The 16,429-nt window shown below is 63.1% G+C and overlaps 3 protein-coding genes across 9 annotated transcripts; 1 reads left to right on the forward strand and 2 right to left on the reverse strand.

Moving 5' to 3' along the window:
* Positions 1-1,877: 1,877 nt before the first annotated feature.
* On the forward strand, positions 1,878-4,551 carry DCXR (dicarbonyl and L-xylulose reductase). Of its 4 annotated transcripts, XR_004033383.1 has the most exons (9): positions 1,878-1,947; positions 2,031-2,128; positions 2,490-2,719; positions 2,815-2,857; positions 2,935-3,034; positions 3,249-3,313; positions 3,390-3,507; positions 4,125-4,328; positions 4,444-4,551. XR_004033383.1 is itself a non-coding variant. In XM_030828041.1 (8 exons), exons 1-8 carry the CDS (start codon positions 1,896-1,898, stop codon positions 4,133-4,135), a joined length of 717 nt encoding a protein of 238 aa, XP_030683901.1. In that variant the 5' UTR covers positions 1,878-1,895; the 3' UTR covers positions 4,136-4,551. The 4 variants fall into 4 exon arrangements, 3 of the variants coding, with proteins under 3 accessions (XP_030683901.1, XP_030683900.1, XP_003274885.2); XM_030828041.1 differs by having other exon boundaries at positions 4,125-4,551; XM_030828040.1 differs by lacking the exons at positions 4,125-4,328; positions 4,444-4,551 and adding an exon at positions 3,635-3,817.
* Positions 4,552-5,160: 609 nt separating this feature from the next.
* RAC3 (Rac family small GTPase 3) lies at positions 5,161-8,306 on the reverse strand. Of its 4 annotated transcripts, none has more exons than XM_003274834.3 (6): positions 7,677-8,306; positions 7,023-7,094; positions 6,655-6,772; positions 6,470-6,532; positions 5,885-6,044; positions 5,161-5,785 (listed from the first exon to the last, which is right to left on the reverse strand). In XM_003274834.3, exons 1-6 carry the CDS (start codon positions 7,709-7,711, stop codon positions 5,655-5,657), a joined length of 579 nt encoding a protein of 192 aa, XP_003274882.1. In that variant the 5' UTR covers positions 7,712-8,306; the 3' UTR covers positions 5,161-5,654. The 4 variants fall into 4 exon arrangements, with proteins under 4 accessions (XP_003274882.1, XP_012367960.1, XP_030683902.1 ...); XM_012512506.2 differs by having other exon boundaries at positions 5,881-6,044; XM_030828042.1 differs by lacking the exon at positions 7,677-8,306 and having other exon boundaries at positions 5,881-6,044; positions 7,023-7,649.
* A 1-nt stretch (position 8,307) lies between these two features.
* Positions 8,308-16,142, reverse strand: LRRC45 (leucine rich repeat containing 45). The gene is made up of 17 exons (XM_003274836.4): positions 15,554-16,142; positions 15,076-15,137; positions 14,656-14,726; positions 14,241-14,419; positions 13,913-14,041; positions 12,419-12,531; positions 11,996-12,054; positions 11,689-11,766; positions 11,294-11,429; positions 11,129-11,206; positions 10,935-11,046; positions 10,761-10,831; positions 10,258-10,350; positions 9,808-9,900; positions 9,219-9,392; positions 8,991-9,138; positions 8,308-8,848 (listed from the first exon to the last, which is right to left on the reverse strand). Exons 1-17 carry the CDS (start codon positions 15,771-15,773, stop codon positions 8,652-8,654), a joined length of 2,013 nt encoding a protein of 670 aa, XP_003274884.2. The 5' UTR covers positions 15,774-16,142; the 3' UTR covers positions 8,308-8,651.
* Positions 16,143-16,429: the final 287 nt, after the last annotated feature.

Raw genomic sequence — 16,429 nt, forward strand, 5'->3', positions numbered from 1 at the left:
ACAGGGAGACGGTTAGGCCTCCGGATAACTGCAGGTGAGCCTGACTGATGTCAGGCCCTCCACAAGGGGTGGAGGAGCAGAGTCTTCTCTAAACACCCCCGGGGAAAGGGAGACTCCCTTTCCCGGTCTGCTAAGTAGTGGGTGTTTTTCCTTGACACTTTTTGCTACCGCTAGACCTCGGTCCGCCTGGCAATGGGTGTCTTCCCAGATGCTGGCGTTACTGCTAGACCAAGGAGCCCTCTGGTGGCCCTGTCCGGGCATAACAGAAGGCTCGCCCTCTTGTCTTCTGGTCACTTCTCGCTGTGTCCCCTCAGCTCCTATCTCTGTATTGCCTGTTTTTTCCTAGGTTATGACTATAGAGCGGGGGTTATTATAATATTGGAATAAAGAGTAATTGCTACAAATTAGTGATTAATGATATTCATATATAATCATATCTAAGATCTATATCTGGTATAACTATTCTTGTTTTATATTTTATTATACTGGAACAGCTCGTGTCCTCGGTCTCTTGCCTCGGCGCCTGGGTGGCTTGCCACCCACACGGGAGGAACATGAAAGTGGACAAGAAATGTGACCATAGGCCGGGCGCGGTAGCTCATGCTTGTAATCCCAGCACTTTGGGAGGCCGAGGCGGGCAGATCACGAGGTCAGGAGATCGAGACCACGATGAAACCCCGTCTCTACTAAAAATACAAAAAATTAGCTGGGCGTGGTGGCAGGCGCCTGTAGTCCCAGCTACTCAGAGAGGCCGAGGCAGGAGAATGGCATGAACCCGGGAGGCGGAGCTTGCAGTGAGCCAAGATTGTGCCACTGCACTCCAGCCTGGGTGACAGAACGAGACTCCGTCTCAAAAAAAAAAAAAAAAAAGAAATGTGACCATTAAAGCACAACACCACAGGGAGGGGTTTAGGCCTCCAGATGACTGCGGGCAGGCCTGGATAATATCCAGCCTCCCACAAGAAACTGGTGGAGCAGAGTGTTCCCTGACTCCTCCAAGGAAAGGAGGTCTGCTAAGGAACAGGTGCCTTCCCAGACAACAGCATTACCGCTTGACCAAGGAGCCCTCAAGTGGCCCTTATGCAGGTGTGACAGAAGGCTCACCTCTTGCCTTCTAGGTCACTTCTCACAATGTCCCTAGGTTATATTAGTAATGCAACAAAGAGTAATATTAAAAGCTAATGATTAATAATGTTTATACTAATGATTGATAATTATCCATGATTATTTTGATATCTAATTTGTATTATGACTATTTTTGTTTTAACTATTTTCTTTATTATACTGAAACAGTTTGTGTCTTCAGTCTCTTGCCTTGGCACCTAGGTAATACTTTGCCCACAGATGAAAGCGGAGCTCTGCCGACATTGGTGTCTTCTCCAGACGTACTTGGTTGTCCGAATTCTTTCCCTTGGCTTTAAAGTGAGCCAGCGGTGCCCTCCTCCCAAGCCTGAGAGATGATGGGCACAGGCAACACTTTTTAGGACATGCCGATGTTTTCAGAAACAAAACAAGAAACGTTAGCCCTGAATTCTCCATTTCACGTGTTCTTCCTGATATTAACCACACATTCTGATATTAACCACCACATCGTCTTTTTGCAATAATCTTGGCAGGGAAAAATATGCTAGCCAGGGTCCACTAAATCGATTTCGAGCACGGAGGATGGGTCACACCAGGCACTTCAAAAGACCCGTCCCTGAGGAAGTGGAGACCCCGCCCCGCCCCGTCGCGCCCACTCCTTTTGGCCAATCACTGCAGCGGAGAGCAGCTATTTGAATGTCCCCGCCACCTATCTGAAGGCCGCCCTGCCATTGGCCCCGTCGCGCCCCGCCCACCGTGGCCAGAGCTTCAAGTTCCGCAGCCCCAGTGCGGAGGGCGGAGACTGTGCCGACATGGAGCTGGGCCTCGCGGGTCGCCGGGTGCTGGTCACCGGAGCAGGCAAAGGTGGGCGGCGGGGAAAGGTGGGCAAAGGCCGGCGGCGGGCAGAGGCGGGCAGGGGACGCCCTCACTGAGCCCGCTCCCGGCAGGTATCGGGCGCGGCACGGTCCAGGCGCTGCACGCGGCGGGCGCGCGGGTGGTGGCTGTGAGCCGGACACAGGCGGATCTTGACAGCCTTGTCCGCGAGGTAGGCCCCGCCGGGTCCCGGCGCTGCGAGGCGGCGAGCCAGGAGGGGGCGCCAGCGAGCGGGGTCGGTACCTCTGTGCGCGACTCCGCCTCCCCTCGCGGGCGCTGCGCTTCTCACCGCGGCCTGGGCGCCCTCGCACCCGCTCTCGTGGCTGGTGGTCTGCGTGGGCGGCCGGGTGGCCGGCAGAGCCGCCAGGGCCCCCGGGCCCAGAAAGAGGCCGAAATGGCTGCGAAGCGGGTCTCGGGCGGGAGGCGTTCAGGCGCAGGGAGGAAGTGAACCGGCCGGAGGTAGCGCCCGGCTGCTGGCCCCACAGTCCTGACACCTCCGAAACTCCTAACTCCTTTACTTGTCCGGCTGAAAGGTCACTAGCCCCAGTCCCCAGCTGTGCCGCTTGCTGGGCGCAGAACCTCTGGTAACTGCCCCCTGGTACACACAGTGCCCGGGGATAGAACCCGTGTGCGTGGACCTGGGTGACTGGGAGGCCACCGAGCAGGCGCTGGGCAGCGTGGGCCCCGTGGACCTGCTGGTGAACAACGCCGCTATCGCCCTGCTGCAGCCCTTCCTGGAGGTCACCAAGGAGGCCTTTGACAGGTGAGCCTGTCAGGGTGGAGGAACCTCAGGGAGGGGCTGTCCTGGAGGAGGCAGCGGCCCTAATCTCTGACCAGGGTCTGTCCCTCGGCCTCTAGATCCTTTGAGGTGAACCTGCGTGCGGTCATCCAGGTGTCACAGGTGAGCTGCCCTGCGGGCTGGACGGGAATTCTGGTGAGTGATGCCAGCTCTGCCTCACGGTCTCGCTGCAATTCCAGATTGTGGCCAGGGGCTTAATAGCCCGGGGAGTCCAAGGGGCCATCGTGAATGTCTCCAGCCAGGGCTCCCAGCGGGCAGTAACTGACCATAGCGTCTACTGTGAGTGCCCCATCTGTGCCCTCAGCCCCACCCCAGCACCAGCCTCACCCTCATCACCAACCCTAGCCACAGCCTCACCCTCATCACCAACCGCAGCCCCAGCTGTGCCCTCAGCTCCACCCCAGCTGCAGCCTCACCCTCATCACCAACCCCAGCCACAGCCTCAGCCTCATTACCAACCCCAGCCTCAGCCAGCTTGGGTTCCTCTTCATAGGCTCCACCAAGGGTGCCCTGGACATGCTGACCAAGGTGATGGCCCTAGAGCTTGGGCCCCACAAGGTGAGCAGCGCCTGGGGTACCTCCCCCAACCTAGGGCACCCCACTTGCCCTGCTGACCCCAGCTGTCCTGGTGTAGATCCGAGTGAATGCAGTAAACCCCACAGTGGTGATGACACCCATGGGCCAGGCCGCCTGGAGTGACCCCCACAAGGCCAAGACTATGCTGGACCGAATCCCACTTGGCAAGTTTGCTGGTAAGTCAGGAGGGAGCCCAGCCAGCGTGGTGCCAGCAGTCCCTGTGCTTGCCCTGGGCAGGGGTGGGAGGGAAAGATAGGTGGCAGCCTCCTTCCTCTATGCCCCTGACCCCCGCCCTGCCCACAGAGGTAGAGCACGTGGTGGACGCCATTCTCTTTCTGCTGAGCGACCGCAGCGGCATGACCACAGGCTCCACTATGCCGGTGGAAGGGGGCTTCTGGGCCTGCTGAGCTCCCTCCACACACCTCAAACCCCATGCCATGCATATCCTACCCCCAATCCCTCCAATAAACCTGATTCTGCTGCCCAGGCTATGTGCTATTCCTAGGCTGCCAGCAGGTAGCTGGGGGCTTGGGGCCGGCTGTGGAATGCGGGCAGAGACCCATGACATTCACATTCCAATCCAAGGGGTAGCCTGGCACCCACTCCTGAGGTTTTCAGGCCTGGCCAGTTCTCTGTCAGGGAGGTAGGAGGTGGTGAAAGGTCAGCTCCTAAACAGGGTGGTGAATTTCAGCAAGGTTGGCCTTTGGGCCTGTCCAGAACCTCTGGGGTGAGACGGTGCGTAAGCGTTGATCACCTGCTCTGTGAGTGTACGGTTGCCTCCTCTTCCTTCAAGCTAATGAGTAAGACAAAAGGGAAACGAGGACGTCAAGTGTCTCCACTTCGTCGGTGATCTGAGCCACTTTGTTGAATCAGATGATGGTTTTCAGAAATTAGAAGGGCATTTCCTCAACTTGTGCTATTCACCATGTAATGAGCACAGACACAGCACCCTGAAGTCTAATCTGCATTTTATCATCTTAGGTCTAAACAAGTAACCGTAAGTCAAGCCCCCTCCCACCATAGCTGATTTCAAGCTACCCATTAGATGTCATTGAACGTGGAGCTGGAGGAGATGCCCTCAGCACCCCGTTATGTGGTGTTTGTGTCCATAGGTCCCACAGATGTACATAAGCGAGGGGCGGAGAAAAGTCATGTATGCAGAAATAACTAGGAAGTGATGTTTGCTGATTTTGCTTTTAATAACACAAATTGTAAACTTCTATAATTTGTTAATGATCGTTAACAACTGGCTAGCCAAATTCTTAAGAATTCAGCAGTTGGTTTTCCTGAGCCAGTAGGAGCTGCCCCCACACAGCACAAGGCGGAAGCAGACAGTGGCCCTCACGGCACCTTCCAATCCCGAGTGACTTCAAGCCTGTCCTGGGCCCACCGTTTCTGGCTTCAGCGTCAGCAGACTGTGCCAGGTCGCTGCTCTCTTTGCTCTCCACACCACAGCCCGACCCCCACGCCCTCCTCCACCCTCCCCCTCTGCCTGGATTGCCCTTACTCCCGGTGTCAGCCAGAGGAGCTTAGGGATGGGGGGAGGCTGCCTCGGCTCCCATGAGGCTCAGAGAGGCCTGACCTGCTTCAGCCTCTTTTCAGACCGTCCCGGTCAGCACAAGCTGCCTGAGAACCAGCCCGCCTCTCCCTGCCATGTGCTCTCCCAGAGGCGCAAACCAGCCTGAGGGAGGCCTTGTACACAGCCAAGCAATCATCCCAAGGGCTCAATGCACTAGCTATTGCTTTGATCTGGGTTGGCGTCTTTGGGGGCTGAGCAGCTCAGCAGGCCCCTCTTCTCCTGGGGTAGGGTGGAGGAAGCTTAGTGCTGCTTTTGGGAACTCAGCTCTGAGGTGCGGCTGGGGAGTGATGGACCCGCTCTGCACCATCACGTGGGGGAATTAGGAGCAAACCGCCCCAGGACAGAAGGGCAGGTAGTGAGAGGCAAGAGGTGTAGGTGGAGAATGTTTATTGTATAAAATAAGAAGGGGCTGCCCCACCTCGGGGCACAATGAACGTAACTCCCCCCCGCCCTCCCCCTCCAGGGAAGCCCATCCTGGGGCTTCCCTGCACCTGCTCCTGCAGCCCTGAGGGAGACCCTGCTCCCTCCCGGCCTCCGGCGGGGCCCAGGGAAGGCTGGAGCCACACCCCAGAATGAGGCGGCAGAGAGGACAGGATCCTGCCACCCAGCCTCATCCCCATGCTTCCCCCCGCCCACCCCCACCGCTCCCCACAGCCGACTCAGGGACACCACACGTCTCAACACAACAGCGGACACGTCTAGGGCTGCTCCCCGCCAGCCCTCAGGCTCGGGTGGGCCAGGGCTCTAGAAGACGGTGCACTTCTTCCCCGGCTTCTTCACTGGGGGCGGGCAGAGCACCGCTCGGATTGCCTCGTCAAACACTGTCTTCAGGCCCCGCTGGGTCAGGGCTGAGCACTCCAGGTATTTCACAGAGCCTAGCAGCAGTGAGGAGGGGAGATAGTGAGGGTGGGGTACAGGGAGGCCCTTACCTCGCCTCCCCGCCCGTTCCCTGCAGGCCGCCAGTGCCTACCCACCGATCTCCCGGGCCATGGCCAGGCCCTGTGGGTAGGTGATGGGTGCCAGCTTCTTATCCCGCAGCCGCTCAATGGTGTCCTTGTCGTCGCGGAGGTCCAGCTTGGTGCCCACCAGGAGGATGGGCGTGTGGGGGCAGTGATGCCGCACCTCCGGGTACCACTGCAGGGACAGACACTCTGATTCCTAAGCCTGGAGTCTGCTACCCCAGCCCCACCTGAGCAAGTCACGGCTCTCAGGGACTTTCCCCACTGCTCCAGAGCTACACCTGGCTCTTCTTCTTTCACGGGGTGACCAGGGGCGGATTTGGTAGGGAGATACCAGGAACAAACACGCAGCCAGGGAACCTGGAGACCTCCCAGGGCCTCCCAGTCAAGGCCCATCCCCAGCAGTCAGAGAGAAGCCCTCCGTTCTGAGAGCTGTGACCACCACCACGGCACCCCGTCAGCCCCCATGGTCATCTTCGGACCCCACCCCATGTGCCCACCCCAGGCAGAACCATATCTCAATTGCCTCGAAAGGACAGCTTGTCGGGGCAGGTACTGGGGCAAGCCCTCTCCCCACAGGGGCCCCCAGCCTTGCCCTACCTTGGCACGAACGTTCTCGAAGGAGGCCGGACTCACCAGGGAGAAGCAGATCAGAAAGACGTCCTTGGGAAAAAGGTGGGACCTGGTGGAGTGGTCAGGGGCTCCCCAGGGCCCTGCTCCCTCGCTCGCTCGTCCGGACCTCAGGGACCCACCCAGCTCCCGGGGCTGGCCCCATTGTCACCTACAGTTTGAGGGTAGGAGAGTGGCCGCAGCCGATCGTAGTCCTCCTGTCCCGCCGTGTCCCACAGCCCCAGGTTGACTGGCTTCCCATCCACCATCACGTTGGCAGAGTAGTTATCAAAACTGCAGAGCAGTGAGGGCAGGGTCAGGGCTTGGGAGGGGTCCCAGAAACCCCTAGCCCTGCTGGCCTGTGTCTTGGGTCTCACAAGTCTGCACGGAACTAGAACTCTGACCAGCACCTCGGCTCCAGTCGGGAAGCCCAGAGACGGCCACCTGAGCCGACGTGGAAGCCCAGGGGAGACCCTGCCCGTGTTCCCCCCATGCCACACTCACACGGAGGGCCTGTGCTCTCCCAGGAAGCCCCCACACTCACACGGTGGGGATGTACTCTCCGGGGAAGGCGTTGGTCGTGTAGCTGATCAGCAAGCATGTCTTCCCCACGGCGCTGCGGACAGGGCAAGCCACGTGGCTCCTGGGCCCGGCCTCGGACCCTCTGCCCAGCAAGGGCAGCCCCCTCTCCCGGAGCCAGAGGCGAGTTAGGGGCGTCTGGGGTCGAGAGGGGGACCCAGCCCACCAGATCCGCGGCGACCTAGGACTGGAGGACGACCAGGGCAGGCCGGGCTCCGGGGGCTGGGGTGGTGAATAAGGGCGCAGGGCGCCCAACATTGGGGCCCCAGGCAGAGGCCCCGACTCCGAGGGTGGCGGCAGGAGAGGGTGGGGCCGGCTGAGGGTTCAGCCCAGGTGAGAGGCCTGTCCCCACCCACTAGGAGGACAGGGCGGCGGCCCCGCCTCGCCGGCAGCCAGCCCAGGCGGGAGCCGGGTAGCATCAGGTGGGCCCGAGCTGGAGGCCCGAGGACCCCGCCCCGCCCCACCCTGCCCTCCTCGGCCCCGGGGCACTCGCGGCTCGGGCGGGGTACGGCGGGGCCGCCTCGCGAGGACCCGGGCACCACCCCCGCCCCGCCCCGGCTGCGCCCCGAGCCCCCCTCCCGCCCAGCCCAGCCGAGCGGCCTCCGGGCCGCGCACTCACCCGTCGCCGACCACCACGCACTTGATGGCCTGCATGGGCGCGGGCCGGGCGGCGGCGGGCGCGGCCGCGAGCCGAGCTGCGGAGAAATGCCCGGCGCCGCAGCGGCCGCGGACCCGAGCGCCGAGCGAGCGGCCGGAGACAGCCGAGCGCCGCCGAGCGCCGGGCGCGGAGACAGCCGAGCGCGGCCGGCGGGGGGCGGGGGCGGGCGGGGGGCGCCGGGCCGTGCGGCTGGCGGGGCGGGGCCGCCCGAACCCGGGCAGAGCTGCGCGAGCTGTGGCGCCCCCGCCTCCAGCGCGTCCGCGGCCCGGGGGTCTCCTGCGGGTCCCTCGGGGTGCAGCGCAGGCCGCAGAGCCCAGCGACCTGGACCCGGCGAGGAGGGCTCCGCGCGCTGCGCTTTCTCGGGGACCCGCCCCCTGCCGCCGGGAGCCAGCTGGGAACTCTGAGGTCTGCAGCCGCCCGAACCCCCAGACGGACAGCCCCCGCAGCCCTCGGGTCCCTCCAGGCAGCGGCGAGGAGGGGCGAACAGCCGCACCCCGGCAGGCCCTCCCTGCAGGGCTGGGGGCAGAGGGCCGCGCGTTTGGAGAGAGGCACGGACGGTCGCGCCTTTGGAGGGAGAGGCGGGGCCAGAATGTATCACAAAGTGCAAACGCGCTGTATTTCCAAACCCCGCCGCGCGCAGGCGGCCGCAGCGTTCACGGTGACATCGCAAAAGGCGAGAGGGAGACGCGCCGGCGGGACCCCTTCCCGATGCGCTCCTAGGTGGCGCCGACTGGGAAGAAGGGGCGGGTAGGGAGCCCTTCTCAGGCGCCTCCCACGGGGTTGCCCCTCAGCCGCGGCACCACCTCCAGTCGCCGCAACCCCCGCGTGGAACAGACGACCCGGCTCTCAGAGGCGGCACGGGCGGGATGCAGCCCCTGGCCCATCTCGGGCGCCGCCTGACGCACTCCTACTGTGCCCGGGTCCTCCCGGCCTGTCTCACTTTGGGGGGCTCAGGGTCCTCACGGGGGACCCCTGTACGTAAGCCAGGACGGCGTTCTGCAGGAAGCTCGCCCTCTGGGCCTCCTCGTCCCGGATGCGGGCGATCTCCGCCTCCCGGAGCCGCAGCTTCTCCCGGAGAGACGCGTTCTCGCTCTCCCTGTCCAGCAGCGCCTCTCGGTGGTCGCTCGCCATCACTGCAGGGCAAGGAGCGCAGTGAGCGGACGCAGCCCCAGCGCACCGTGGCACGGCCTCAGCACGGGAGACCTGGCCAGCCACGCTCCCTGGCTAGCCTCACGTCCCACCAGTGGGCGGCGGGAGGACAAGGGTCTGGCTCACCTTTCAGCTGGCGCTCCAGGGCCGCCGCCTTCTCCCTCAGCGCCTCCTGAGCCGCCAGCTCCGCCTGCAGCCGGCCGTTCTGCTCCTGCAGCTCCACGCGCACCTTGCTCACCTCGGCCACCCTTTCCTGGTCCTTGAGGCTCAGCTCCTGCCAGGCACGAAGGTTGGGGAGTGAGGCGAGGGGTGGGGGCTAGCACGCCCGGGGCCCCCCACCGGAGCCCCGGCTACCTGTTGCAGCTCTTCTAGGCGCCGCCGCAGGCCCTCGACTTGCAGGCCCAGCTGGCTGGCCCGGGTCTGGGCCTCGGCCACCACCTGCTTCTGCTGTAGGCAAGTGCCCTGTGCCTCATCCCGTGCCTGCGCCAGCAGTCTTAGCTTGTCCTCCAGGTGAGCCAGGCGCTGTTGCTGTGAGCACAGGAGCCGCCACGGAGCATGAGGGGCTCAGCTTGAGCTCACCTGAGGGAACGTCTGCACGGGCACCACCCCACCTCTCTGCAGGACTGGCTGCTCTAGTTACTATGACTCTGAACTAGCTCCCCTGGCAGCCACTTCCTCCAGATGCCCTCTGGGCTTTCCTCCTCCCTCTTCGGTCACACCACCCCTCCGGTCCATCCATGCGGCAGAGATGGGCCAAACCTCTCCACCGTCTCAGGCCCTGATCCAAGGCTGAAGCCGACCCGACAGTGTCCAGGGTGTGCTGATCTGACCTCAACACCACACTCCCGCCTCCCCACTCAGACAGCAGCTCTGGAGTCTGCATGCGGGCCGCAATGCCGGGCAGCCTGGCTCCCCCAGCGAGTGGCGGACATGTGTGGCTCACCTCCTCCAGGCGGGCCTGGCTCTTGGCCTTGATCAGCTCCTCCTCAGCCTGGCCACGCTCGCTGAGTGCTGCTGCTTTCACTCGGCTCAGCTCCTGCACAGACAGCCACCTGCCAGCCTGTTCTCCTGTCCCTGGCCCAGGGCCCTTCTCTCTCTGGCCCATCCAGCCAACCCCAGCCAGGGGGGCTCCTCTCTGCCAGCCTCCTGAGGGCCACGCAGCTGCTCTGCCACCTAGCTCGCTTAGCAAGGTTCCTACGGCCAGGGAAGCCCGAATGCCACCTAAGTCCCTCTAGCTTCTTGGGCACACTGGTGGGTGGGTCCCCAAGGTGGAGCCTATGAGGCTCTGAGAACAGGAAGAGGTCTCTGGTCCTGAGGTGGTGAACACCAGGGGCCCCTGCCTTGTTCAGCCCAGGGCTAAGGCAGAGCTTGGCCCTGCCTGGTGGGCACTCACTTCCTCCAGGGACAGCCGCGCCGCCTCCAGCCTCTGCACCCGCTCCTGCATGGCCTTCTCACTCTCCTCCAGGTGACGGGTCATATGCTCCACCTGCTCACGGGCAGGGATTGTGGGGCCAGACTGGAGAGCGGGGCCTCCCTACCTTCCCCCCATGGACTCCCCACCCTGGAAGGCAGGTGTCTCTTGGGAACCTTGTTCATTCTGAGAAAACACTGCCTTTGATGGCCTAGCAGGAAACTAGCCCAGCACGCACACCCTGAACGAGTGGGGCTTGGTGTCTCTTCAACGGCAATCTGTACTACGGCTCAGACATCACCGGGGTCCTCCCCCCCCCCCCAGTAGGAGGTTCTGGGTCTGACATCCGCTCAGGCTGGCAAAATACGGCCACCCAGTGACCCAAGGTTGGCGAAGGAAGCTCCCACCAGGTGTGTGCTTTGGGGACACCTGCATGACACCAAGGCCAGAGACTGAGGCGCGTTAGAGGCCAACGAGGAGGGCACCTCCTTGATGCGCAGGCTTTCTGAGTCCTCCAGGCTTTGTCTGTATCTTCTCTTCTCCATGTCCAGGCGCTCTGGAAGCCCAGGGCGGGCAGAGCATGCGTGAGCATCCCCTGGGGCCCCCGTCCCCCGGTGCCCATCCCCAGGCCCCTCCACAGCAGGCCTGCCCATGCCCACCCTCGGCCTGGATGGCCCTCATCTTCAGCTCAGCTGACATGCTGGTCAGCTCCTGCCTGGTCTGGAACAGCTGCTCCTGCTGACACCTGAACTTCCGCTCCAACTCGTCTACCTGGAAAGCCAGCACCAGGGAGGGAAGCTGCAGCCCAGCCCTGCTGTGCCCACCCTGGGCTTCCTGGCTCCACCACAGCTACCTGGTTTTGCAGAAGCAGGTTCTTTTCATTGGCGGCAGACAAGTCTCTGAGGAGCTTAGACTCCCGCTCTGCAGCTTCCTGGGAGGGGAACGGGGTATGGGCAGTGAGGGTCACCAAGCCGCCACGCACCCCTTGGCCCACCCCTCTCAAGCCCTGCCCACCCACCTGCTGCTCCAGCTTGAGCTCCTTGGCCTGCCTCTGCGACAGGCTCAGCTGCTCCTGCTCCGCTGTGGCCAGGAGCTCCCCCAGGTCCTGGGCCTTCTGCTCCGACAGAGCCAGGGCAGCCTCTGTCATCTGCAGCCTGCAGAAAAGAAGGGCAGCACCCCTGCCCCGGCTGGAGTTTCACGTGCCTTACAAAGGCCTCACTGCTCTCACTGTTGCTGGGCACCTAGTCAACCCCAGCCAGCACCTGCCTCCTCCAGGAAGGCTTCTGGGCGACTGCCCCAGCCTCACCATTTCCCACCTCTGCTTTGCAAACAGGACTTGCACACAGGCTCACAGCACCCTCCTCTGCCATGTGGGCACGTCTCTGAAGCATCCTGAGGCCACCCCCCACTTACTTGGCCTTGAGAGCGTTGATGATGGAGTGTCTCTCATTCAGGGCTTCCTGAAGCTGCCCCACACGGGCTGCCGATGCCCTGTGGGCAGAGAGGAGGGTGCCGAGAGTAACCCAAACCCCAGAGCGCTCCCATACCCCTCTGGCCTTGGTAGCTGCTGCTGTTCCTTAAGCATCTACGGTCGCCTGGGCACTGAGCCTCCAGCCACCCCCTCGTGGCCTCACTCGTGTGCTCAGGTTGGTCCTATCTGACTCTGAGCCAGGACCTGATCCCTGAAGCCTCGCCCTGCCCCTGCCCTGGGCCCGCTCACCTGCTACTCTTGGCCATCTCTTCCCGCTGCTTATCAATAGTCTCCATCAAGTCCAGAAACTGGGGACAGAGACAGCCGCAGCCCTGTCAAGGCACCTGCAGCCTGTCCTCCTGACCCTCTCAGGGGGAAGGAGAGCTGGCACCCACCAACGCGGCAAGGCAGCGAAGGGTTCCACCCACAGTGCCCTGTCTCCTTCACAGGAAGGGTGGCCCCTGCAGAGCGAGGCCTCGGGGCTCAGAAGCCAGCTCCCCAAGGAAGTCCACCTGTAGGAGATCAGACCAGGAGGCCGCCCCTCCTTCCTGGTACCAGCCACTCAAGAGGCTCCAGGGCCCCGAGGAAGGGAAGGTGGGCAGAGGGAGGAAGGACGTGGCCAGACCCTCCAGCCATAAGCAGCTCCAAGGTCAGTGAAGGCGCCATCCTCACCTGCTTGGACTTCTCCTCCCGGAGGTGCTGGACCTCCTTGCTGAGGACGTGAGTGCGGGCTTGGTTCTCCTGGAAGGTGGTGAGCCGGTCCTGGCTGTGGCCCATGGCTTGCTCTGCAGAAGGAGCTGTGTCAGCTGGGCGCAGGGGCGCATGCCTGGAACCCCAGCACTTTGGGAGGTCAAGGTGGGAGGATCACCTGAGGTCAGGGGTTCGAGACCAGCCTGGCCAACATAGTGAAACTCCGTCTCTACTAAAAATACAAAAAATTAGCTGGGCATGGTAGCGCATGCCTGTAATCCCAGCTATTCGGGAGACTGAGGCAGGAAAATCGCTTAAACCCGGGAGATGGAGGTTGCAGTGAGCCAAGACTGCGCCACCGCACTCCAGCCTGGGTGACTGAGTGAAACTCAGTCACACTCTGACACACACACACACACACACACACGAGCTGTGTCACCCCGGGGCTGCTTAGCCTCAAGAGTAGCTGGTGGCCACCAGCCCTGCACCCAGCGGCTGGCTGCTTGGGAATCTATGCCGTGTGGGGCAACGTCTCACCCGGCAAGTCAGGGGTGCCCCCTCAGTGCATGAGAGGGGGAAGTGCTTCGTGGGGTGCGGGCTGTGAGCAGGAGCCGCCTGGTGTTGGGGAGTGTGTGCACACGTGGGGCAGAGGTGGTGGGAGCTGCTCCACCACAAAAGGCGAGGGCCATCCTGGGGCATCTGGCCACCATCCTAAAGGTCAAGGGGCACTGCACAATGTTGAGGCAAATGCTGTGCCCAGCTCATGTTCTGGAAAGATCTGGGTGGCATGTGGCGAGCGGGCAGAGGTCAGGAGCAATGACAACAACCAAGGCAGTGCCGAGGCAAAGCCAGGGACGGCGCAGCTGGAGCCAGAGGCCAGGCAGAGCCAGCAGGAGGGGTGAGCCCTCAGCACAGGGGCTGGAAGACGCTGCCGCTGTGCGCGATTAGGGAGTACGGGGGGCCTGGCAAAGTCCCCAGCTGGGTCTGGGGCACTAGGGCCTAAGGCTGAGACATCAGCTGCAAGGATTCGGGGTTGCTGGTGGGAGGGAATGTGGAGGCCAGCACAGGCCAGGGGGCCCCACCTCACCTGACTCACATGCAGGGCCACAAACTCAGGGTGACCAGAGAGCCTTCCTGGACAAGGCCTGGGCCACCTGAAGCATCAGCAAAGCCACCAAGGCCAGGGCTGTGAGCCACACGGCCTCAGCTTCCCCAGCTATGAAACGGGCACCCCTCCACTGCCCAGGTCCTAAGAACTCAGCAAGTACAAAGGGCGCCTCGGACAGTGCCCATGTGTGGTGAACGCCAATCAAGTGCCAAACAGGTGCCCCACGACCCCTCTGCTCCTTCCTGCTTCCCCTGGGCTCTCAGGCTGCTCTCCTCATCAGTTCCCGTCCTGAGCCCAGCGCCCCGCCCTCGGTGGACAGGCCTCTTTCAAAGGCTCACGCCATCGCCCCACACAGCCCTGCACCATACCCACGGCTCTGAGGACGTCTCCAGGGATGTTGTTCCCAGCCAGGTCCAGTCTCCACAGGGTTCTGTTGCTGGGGAGACAGTTCATGAGGGCCCGGCCCCCCAGGAGGCCAACGTTATTCCAGCGCAGGTCTGGAAGGAAACCTGTAGTCACCAGACAGAATGCACCTGGCAGAGGGGGAGCTGGCCTGGCTGGGGCGCTTCCCTAGGGGCCACTGCCTTGTGGTCATCAACAGAGCAGGCACGCAGGCCAGTCCCCTAGCCCCTCACTTCCCACAGCAGAGGCAGCCTCAGAGGGATGAGGGAGCCCGAGGCGCCTGGGAGGCCTCACCCAGCTGCTGGAGGGTGGTGTTGCCCTTCAGGGCTAGGGCCAGCTCCTCGGCACCCTTGTGACTGATCTGGTTGTTGCGGAGGTCCAGCTGCTGCAGGGCGCCGTTGGCCGCCAGGCCCCCGCAGAAGGTGGCGAAGGCATCGTCCCATGTGCCCAGGCTGTTCCACTCCAGCGTGAGGCTGGAGGAGGGGCAGAAACCAGTGTTCACCTAGGGGACTGCGTGGCCCATGGGGTCCAGGGCTTGGGGACGGGTGTGGGCTTGGGGTCTGATGGGCCAGAGCCTCAGCCTACCCTGCCAACGTATGTGAAAAATGGGCAACTGGCAATGTGGAACTCTTGGGTTACAGAACCATGTGTCCTGGGGCCAATCCTCAACCACACAGAGACAGGGCCTGGGGTCGGGACCACCACCCACCTCTGAATGGACTTGTTCTGTTGGAGGAGTTTTCCCAGAGCCTCGGCCCCTGCGGCCCGAAGGTTGTTGCCCTAGGAGAGAAACAGGCCAGTAGTCACTCCTGTGCCCTGACTGGCCCTGAATTCCCGCCCATGCCCCAAGGGCCTTGGTCAGCCAGGGGACAAGGCTGGGGTGCACCCTGCAGCCTCCCTCAGCTCCTGGGCTCCCTGCCTTCAGGGGGCTTCCAAGGGCCGGCTTGTTTGCCAATGTGAACTCTTGCTCCGGAGATGGTCACACACAGGAGGCCATCAGAGAACGGCCTGGGGACTCACAGCTTCCAGCCACCTGTCCAGACCCCAGGCCCCTGAGACTTGGCATCTTCCACCTCTCCTCTTGCCCTTGGGTGGCACACTCGGACACTCAAGAGTGCAGGTATCTCACCTTTAAGTCCAGAAAGCGCAGCACGGTGTTGGCACACAGGCCTCGAAGCAGCAGTGTGGCCCCTGTGTAAGGGGGGCCGGCGGTCACTCTCTGCCCCTGCTGACCCCAAGGCCCTCCCCGTGGGCCCCTTTTCAGGGCAGCTCCCTAGACCCAGGAAGGGACAACTGTCCCGGTGGTCTGGGTTGGCGCTGGCCAAGAGTCTCGCTGTGAAGTCATGTTTGAAACACCTGCAGCCCCTGCCAGGCACCAAGCCGGCTCAGCACGCGGGGAACCAGGTAAGACCGGGAATGTTAAGGTCCGTCCCCCGTCATACAGAGGAACTGCCCTCTACTCCCAGGTGCAGGAAGGGGCGTCCCCGCTCTCTTCAACTACGGCACAGAAAGAAGAGGGCCTGGAGAGGAAGCGACCTCTGGGGCTGCCGAGGCAACGGTGTGGGCAGCTAAGGAGCAGAGGGATCCACCCCGCCGCGCCTGCCCACCTTCCTCGCTGAGCATGCAGTCACTCAGGACCAGCTCCGTGCACAGCGTCTCCCTGGGCAGCAGCTTGCCCAGGGCCTTGCAGGTCTCCACCGTCAGGCTTTGCGTGGCCAGGTCCAGCCGGCCCCTGGGAAGCTGGTGCAGCTGCTGCAGGACGGCTTCCTGGGGCTCGGCCCCACTCTCTCTGCACAGGCGGCTGTAGGAGCGCCGGAACTCCTCCATGACCCGCGGGGCCGGCAGGGCCTCCTCCGCATGCTCCCGCAGCTGCTGAAAGGGAGCCGCGCGGTGCGGAGCGGTGTCAGCGCCGGGTACAGGAGACAGGGCCTCCGCCGACCCGGGCGAAGAGCAATCCGAGTGGGCTCCGCGGGCAGGAGGTCCTGGGAGCGCGGGGCTGGGCGGTAGTCAAGGTCCGCTTTGGGCTGGGGCCCCGCAGTGCGTGGGGACCACCCTTGCAGGAAGCAGGCAGGTGCGTCGCGCGCCCCCACCCAGCCCTGCCCCGCCCGCAGCCCCGACCCCCGCCCTCGCGACAGCCGCGTCGGGGCCTCAGTATCCAGGAAGAACAAGGCGCACCGAGAGAGGCCATGGGAACTACAACTCCCAGCAGGCTCTGCGCAGGCAGCGCTTGGTGCGGGCCAATGAGAACAAAGGAACTGGCGCGCCCTTCGAGCCGCAAGTAAGAGGGGGCAGCGCGCTCCAGGTTCATTGGCTAGGGGCATGAGCGTGGGGCCCCGGGAGGGCATGCTCCGGGCTCATTGGCTGAGGGACGTGAGGGTGGTGCCCCGGGAGGGCGCGTTCCAGGTTCATTGGCTGAGGGACGTGAGGGAGGGGCTGCTGGAGGGCGCGCTCCGGGCTCATTGGCTGAGGTGTGAGGGCGGGGC

This window comes from Nomascus leucogenys, chromosome 14 (genome assembly GCF_006542625.1).
Source record: "Nomascus leucogenys isolate Asia chromosome 14, Asia_NLE_v1, whole genome shotgun sequence".
Lineage (NCBI taxonomy): Eukaryota > Metazoa > Chordata > Mammalia > Primates > Hylobatidae > Nomascus > Nomascus leucogenys.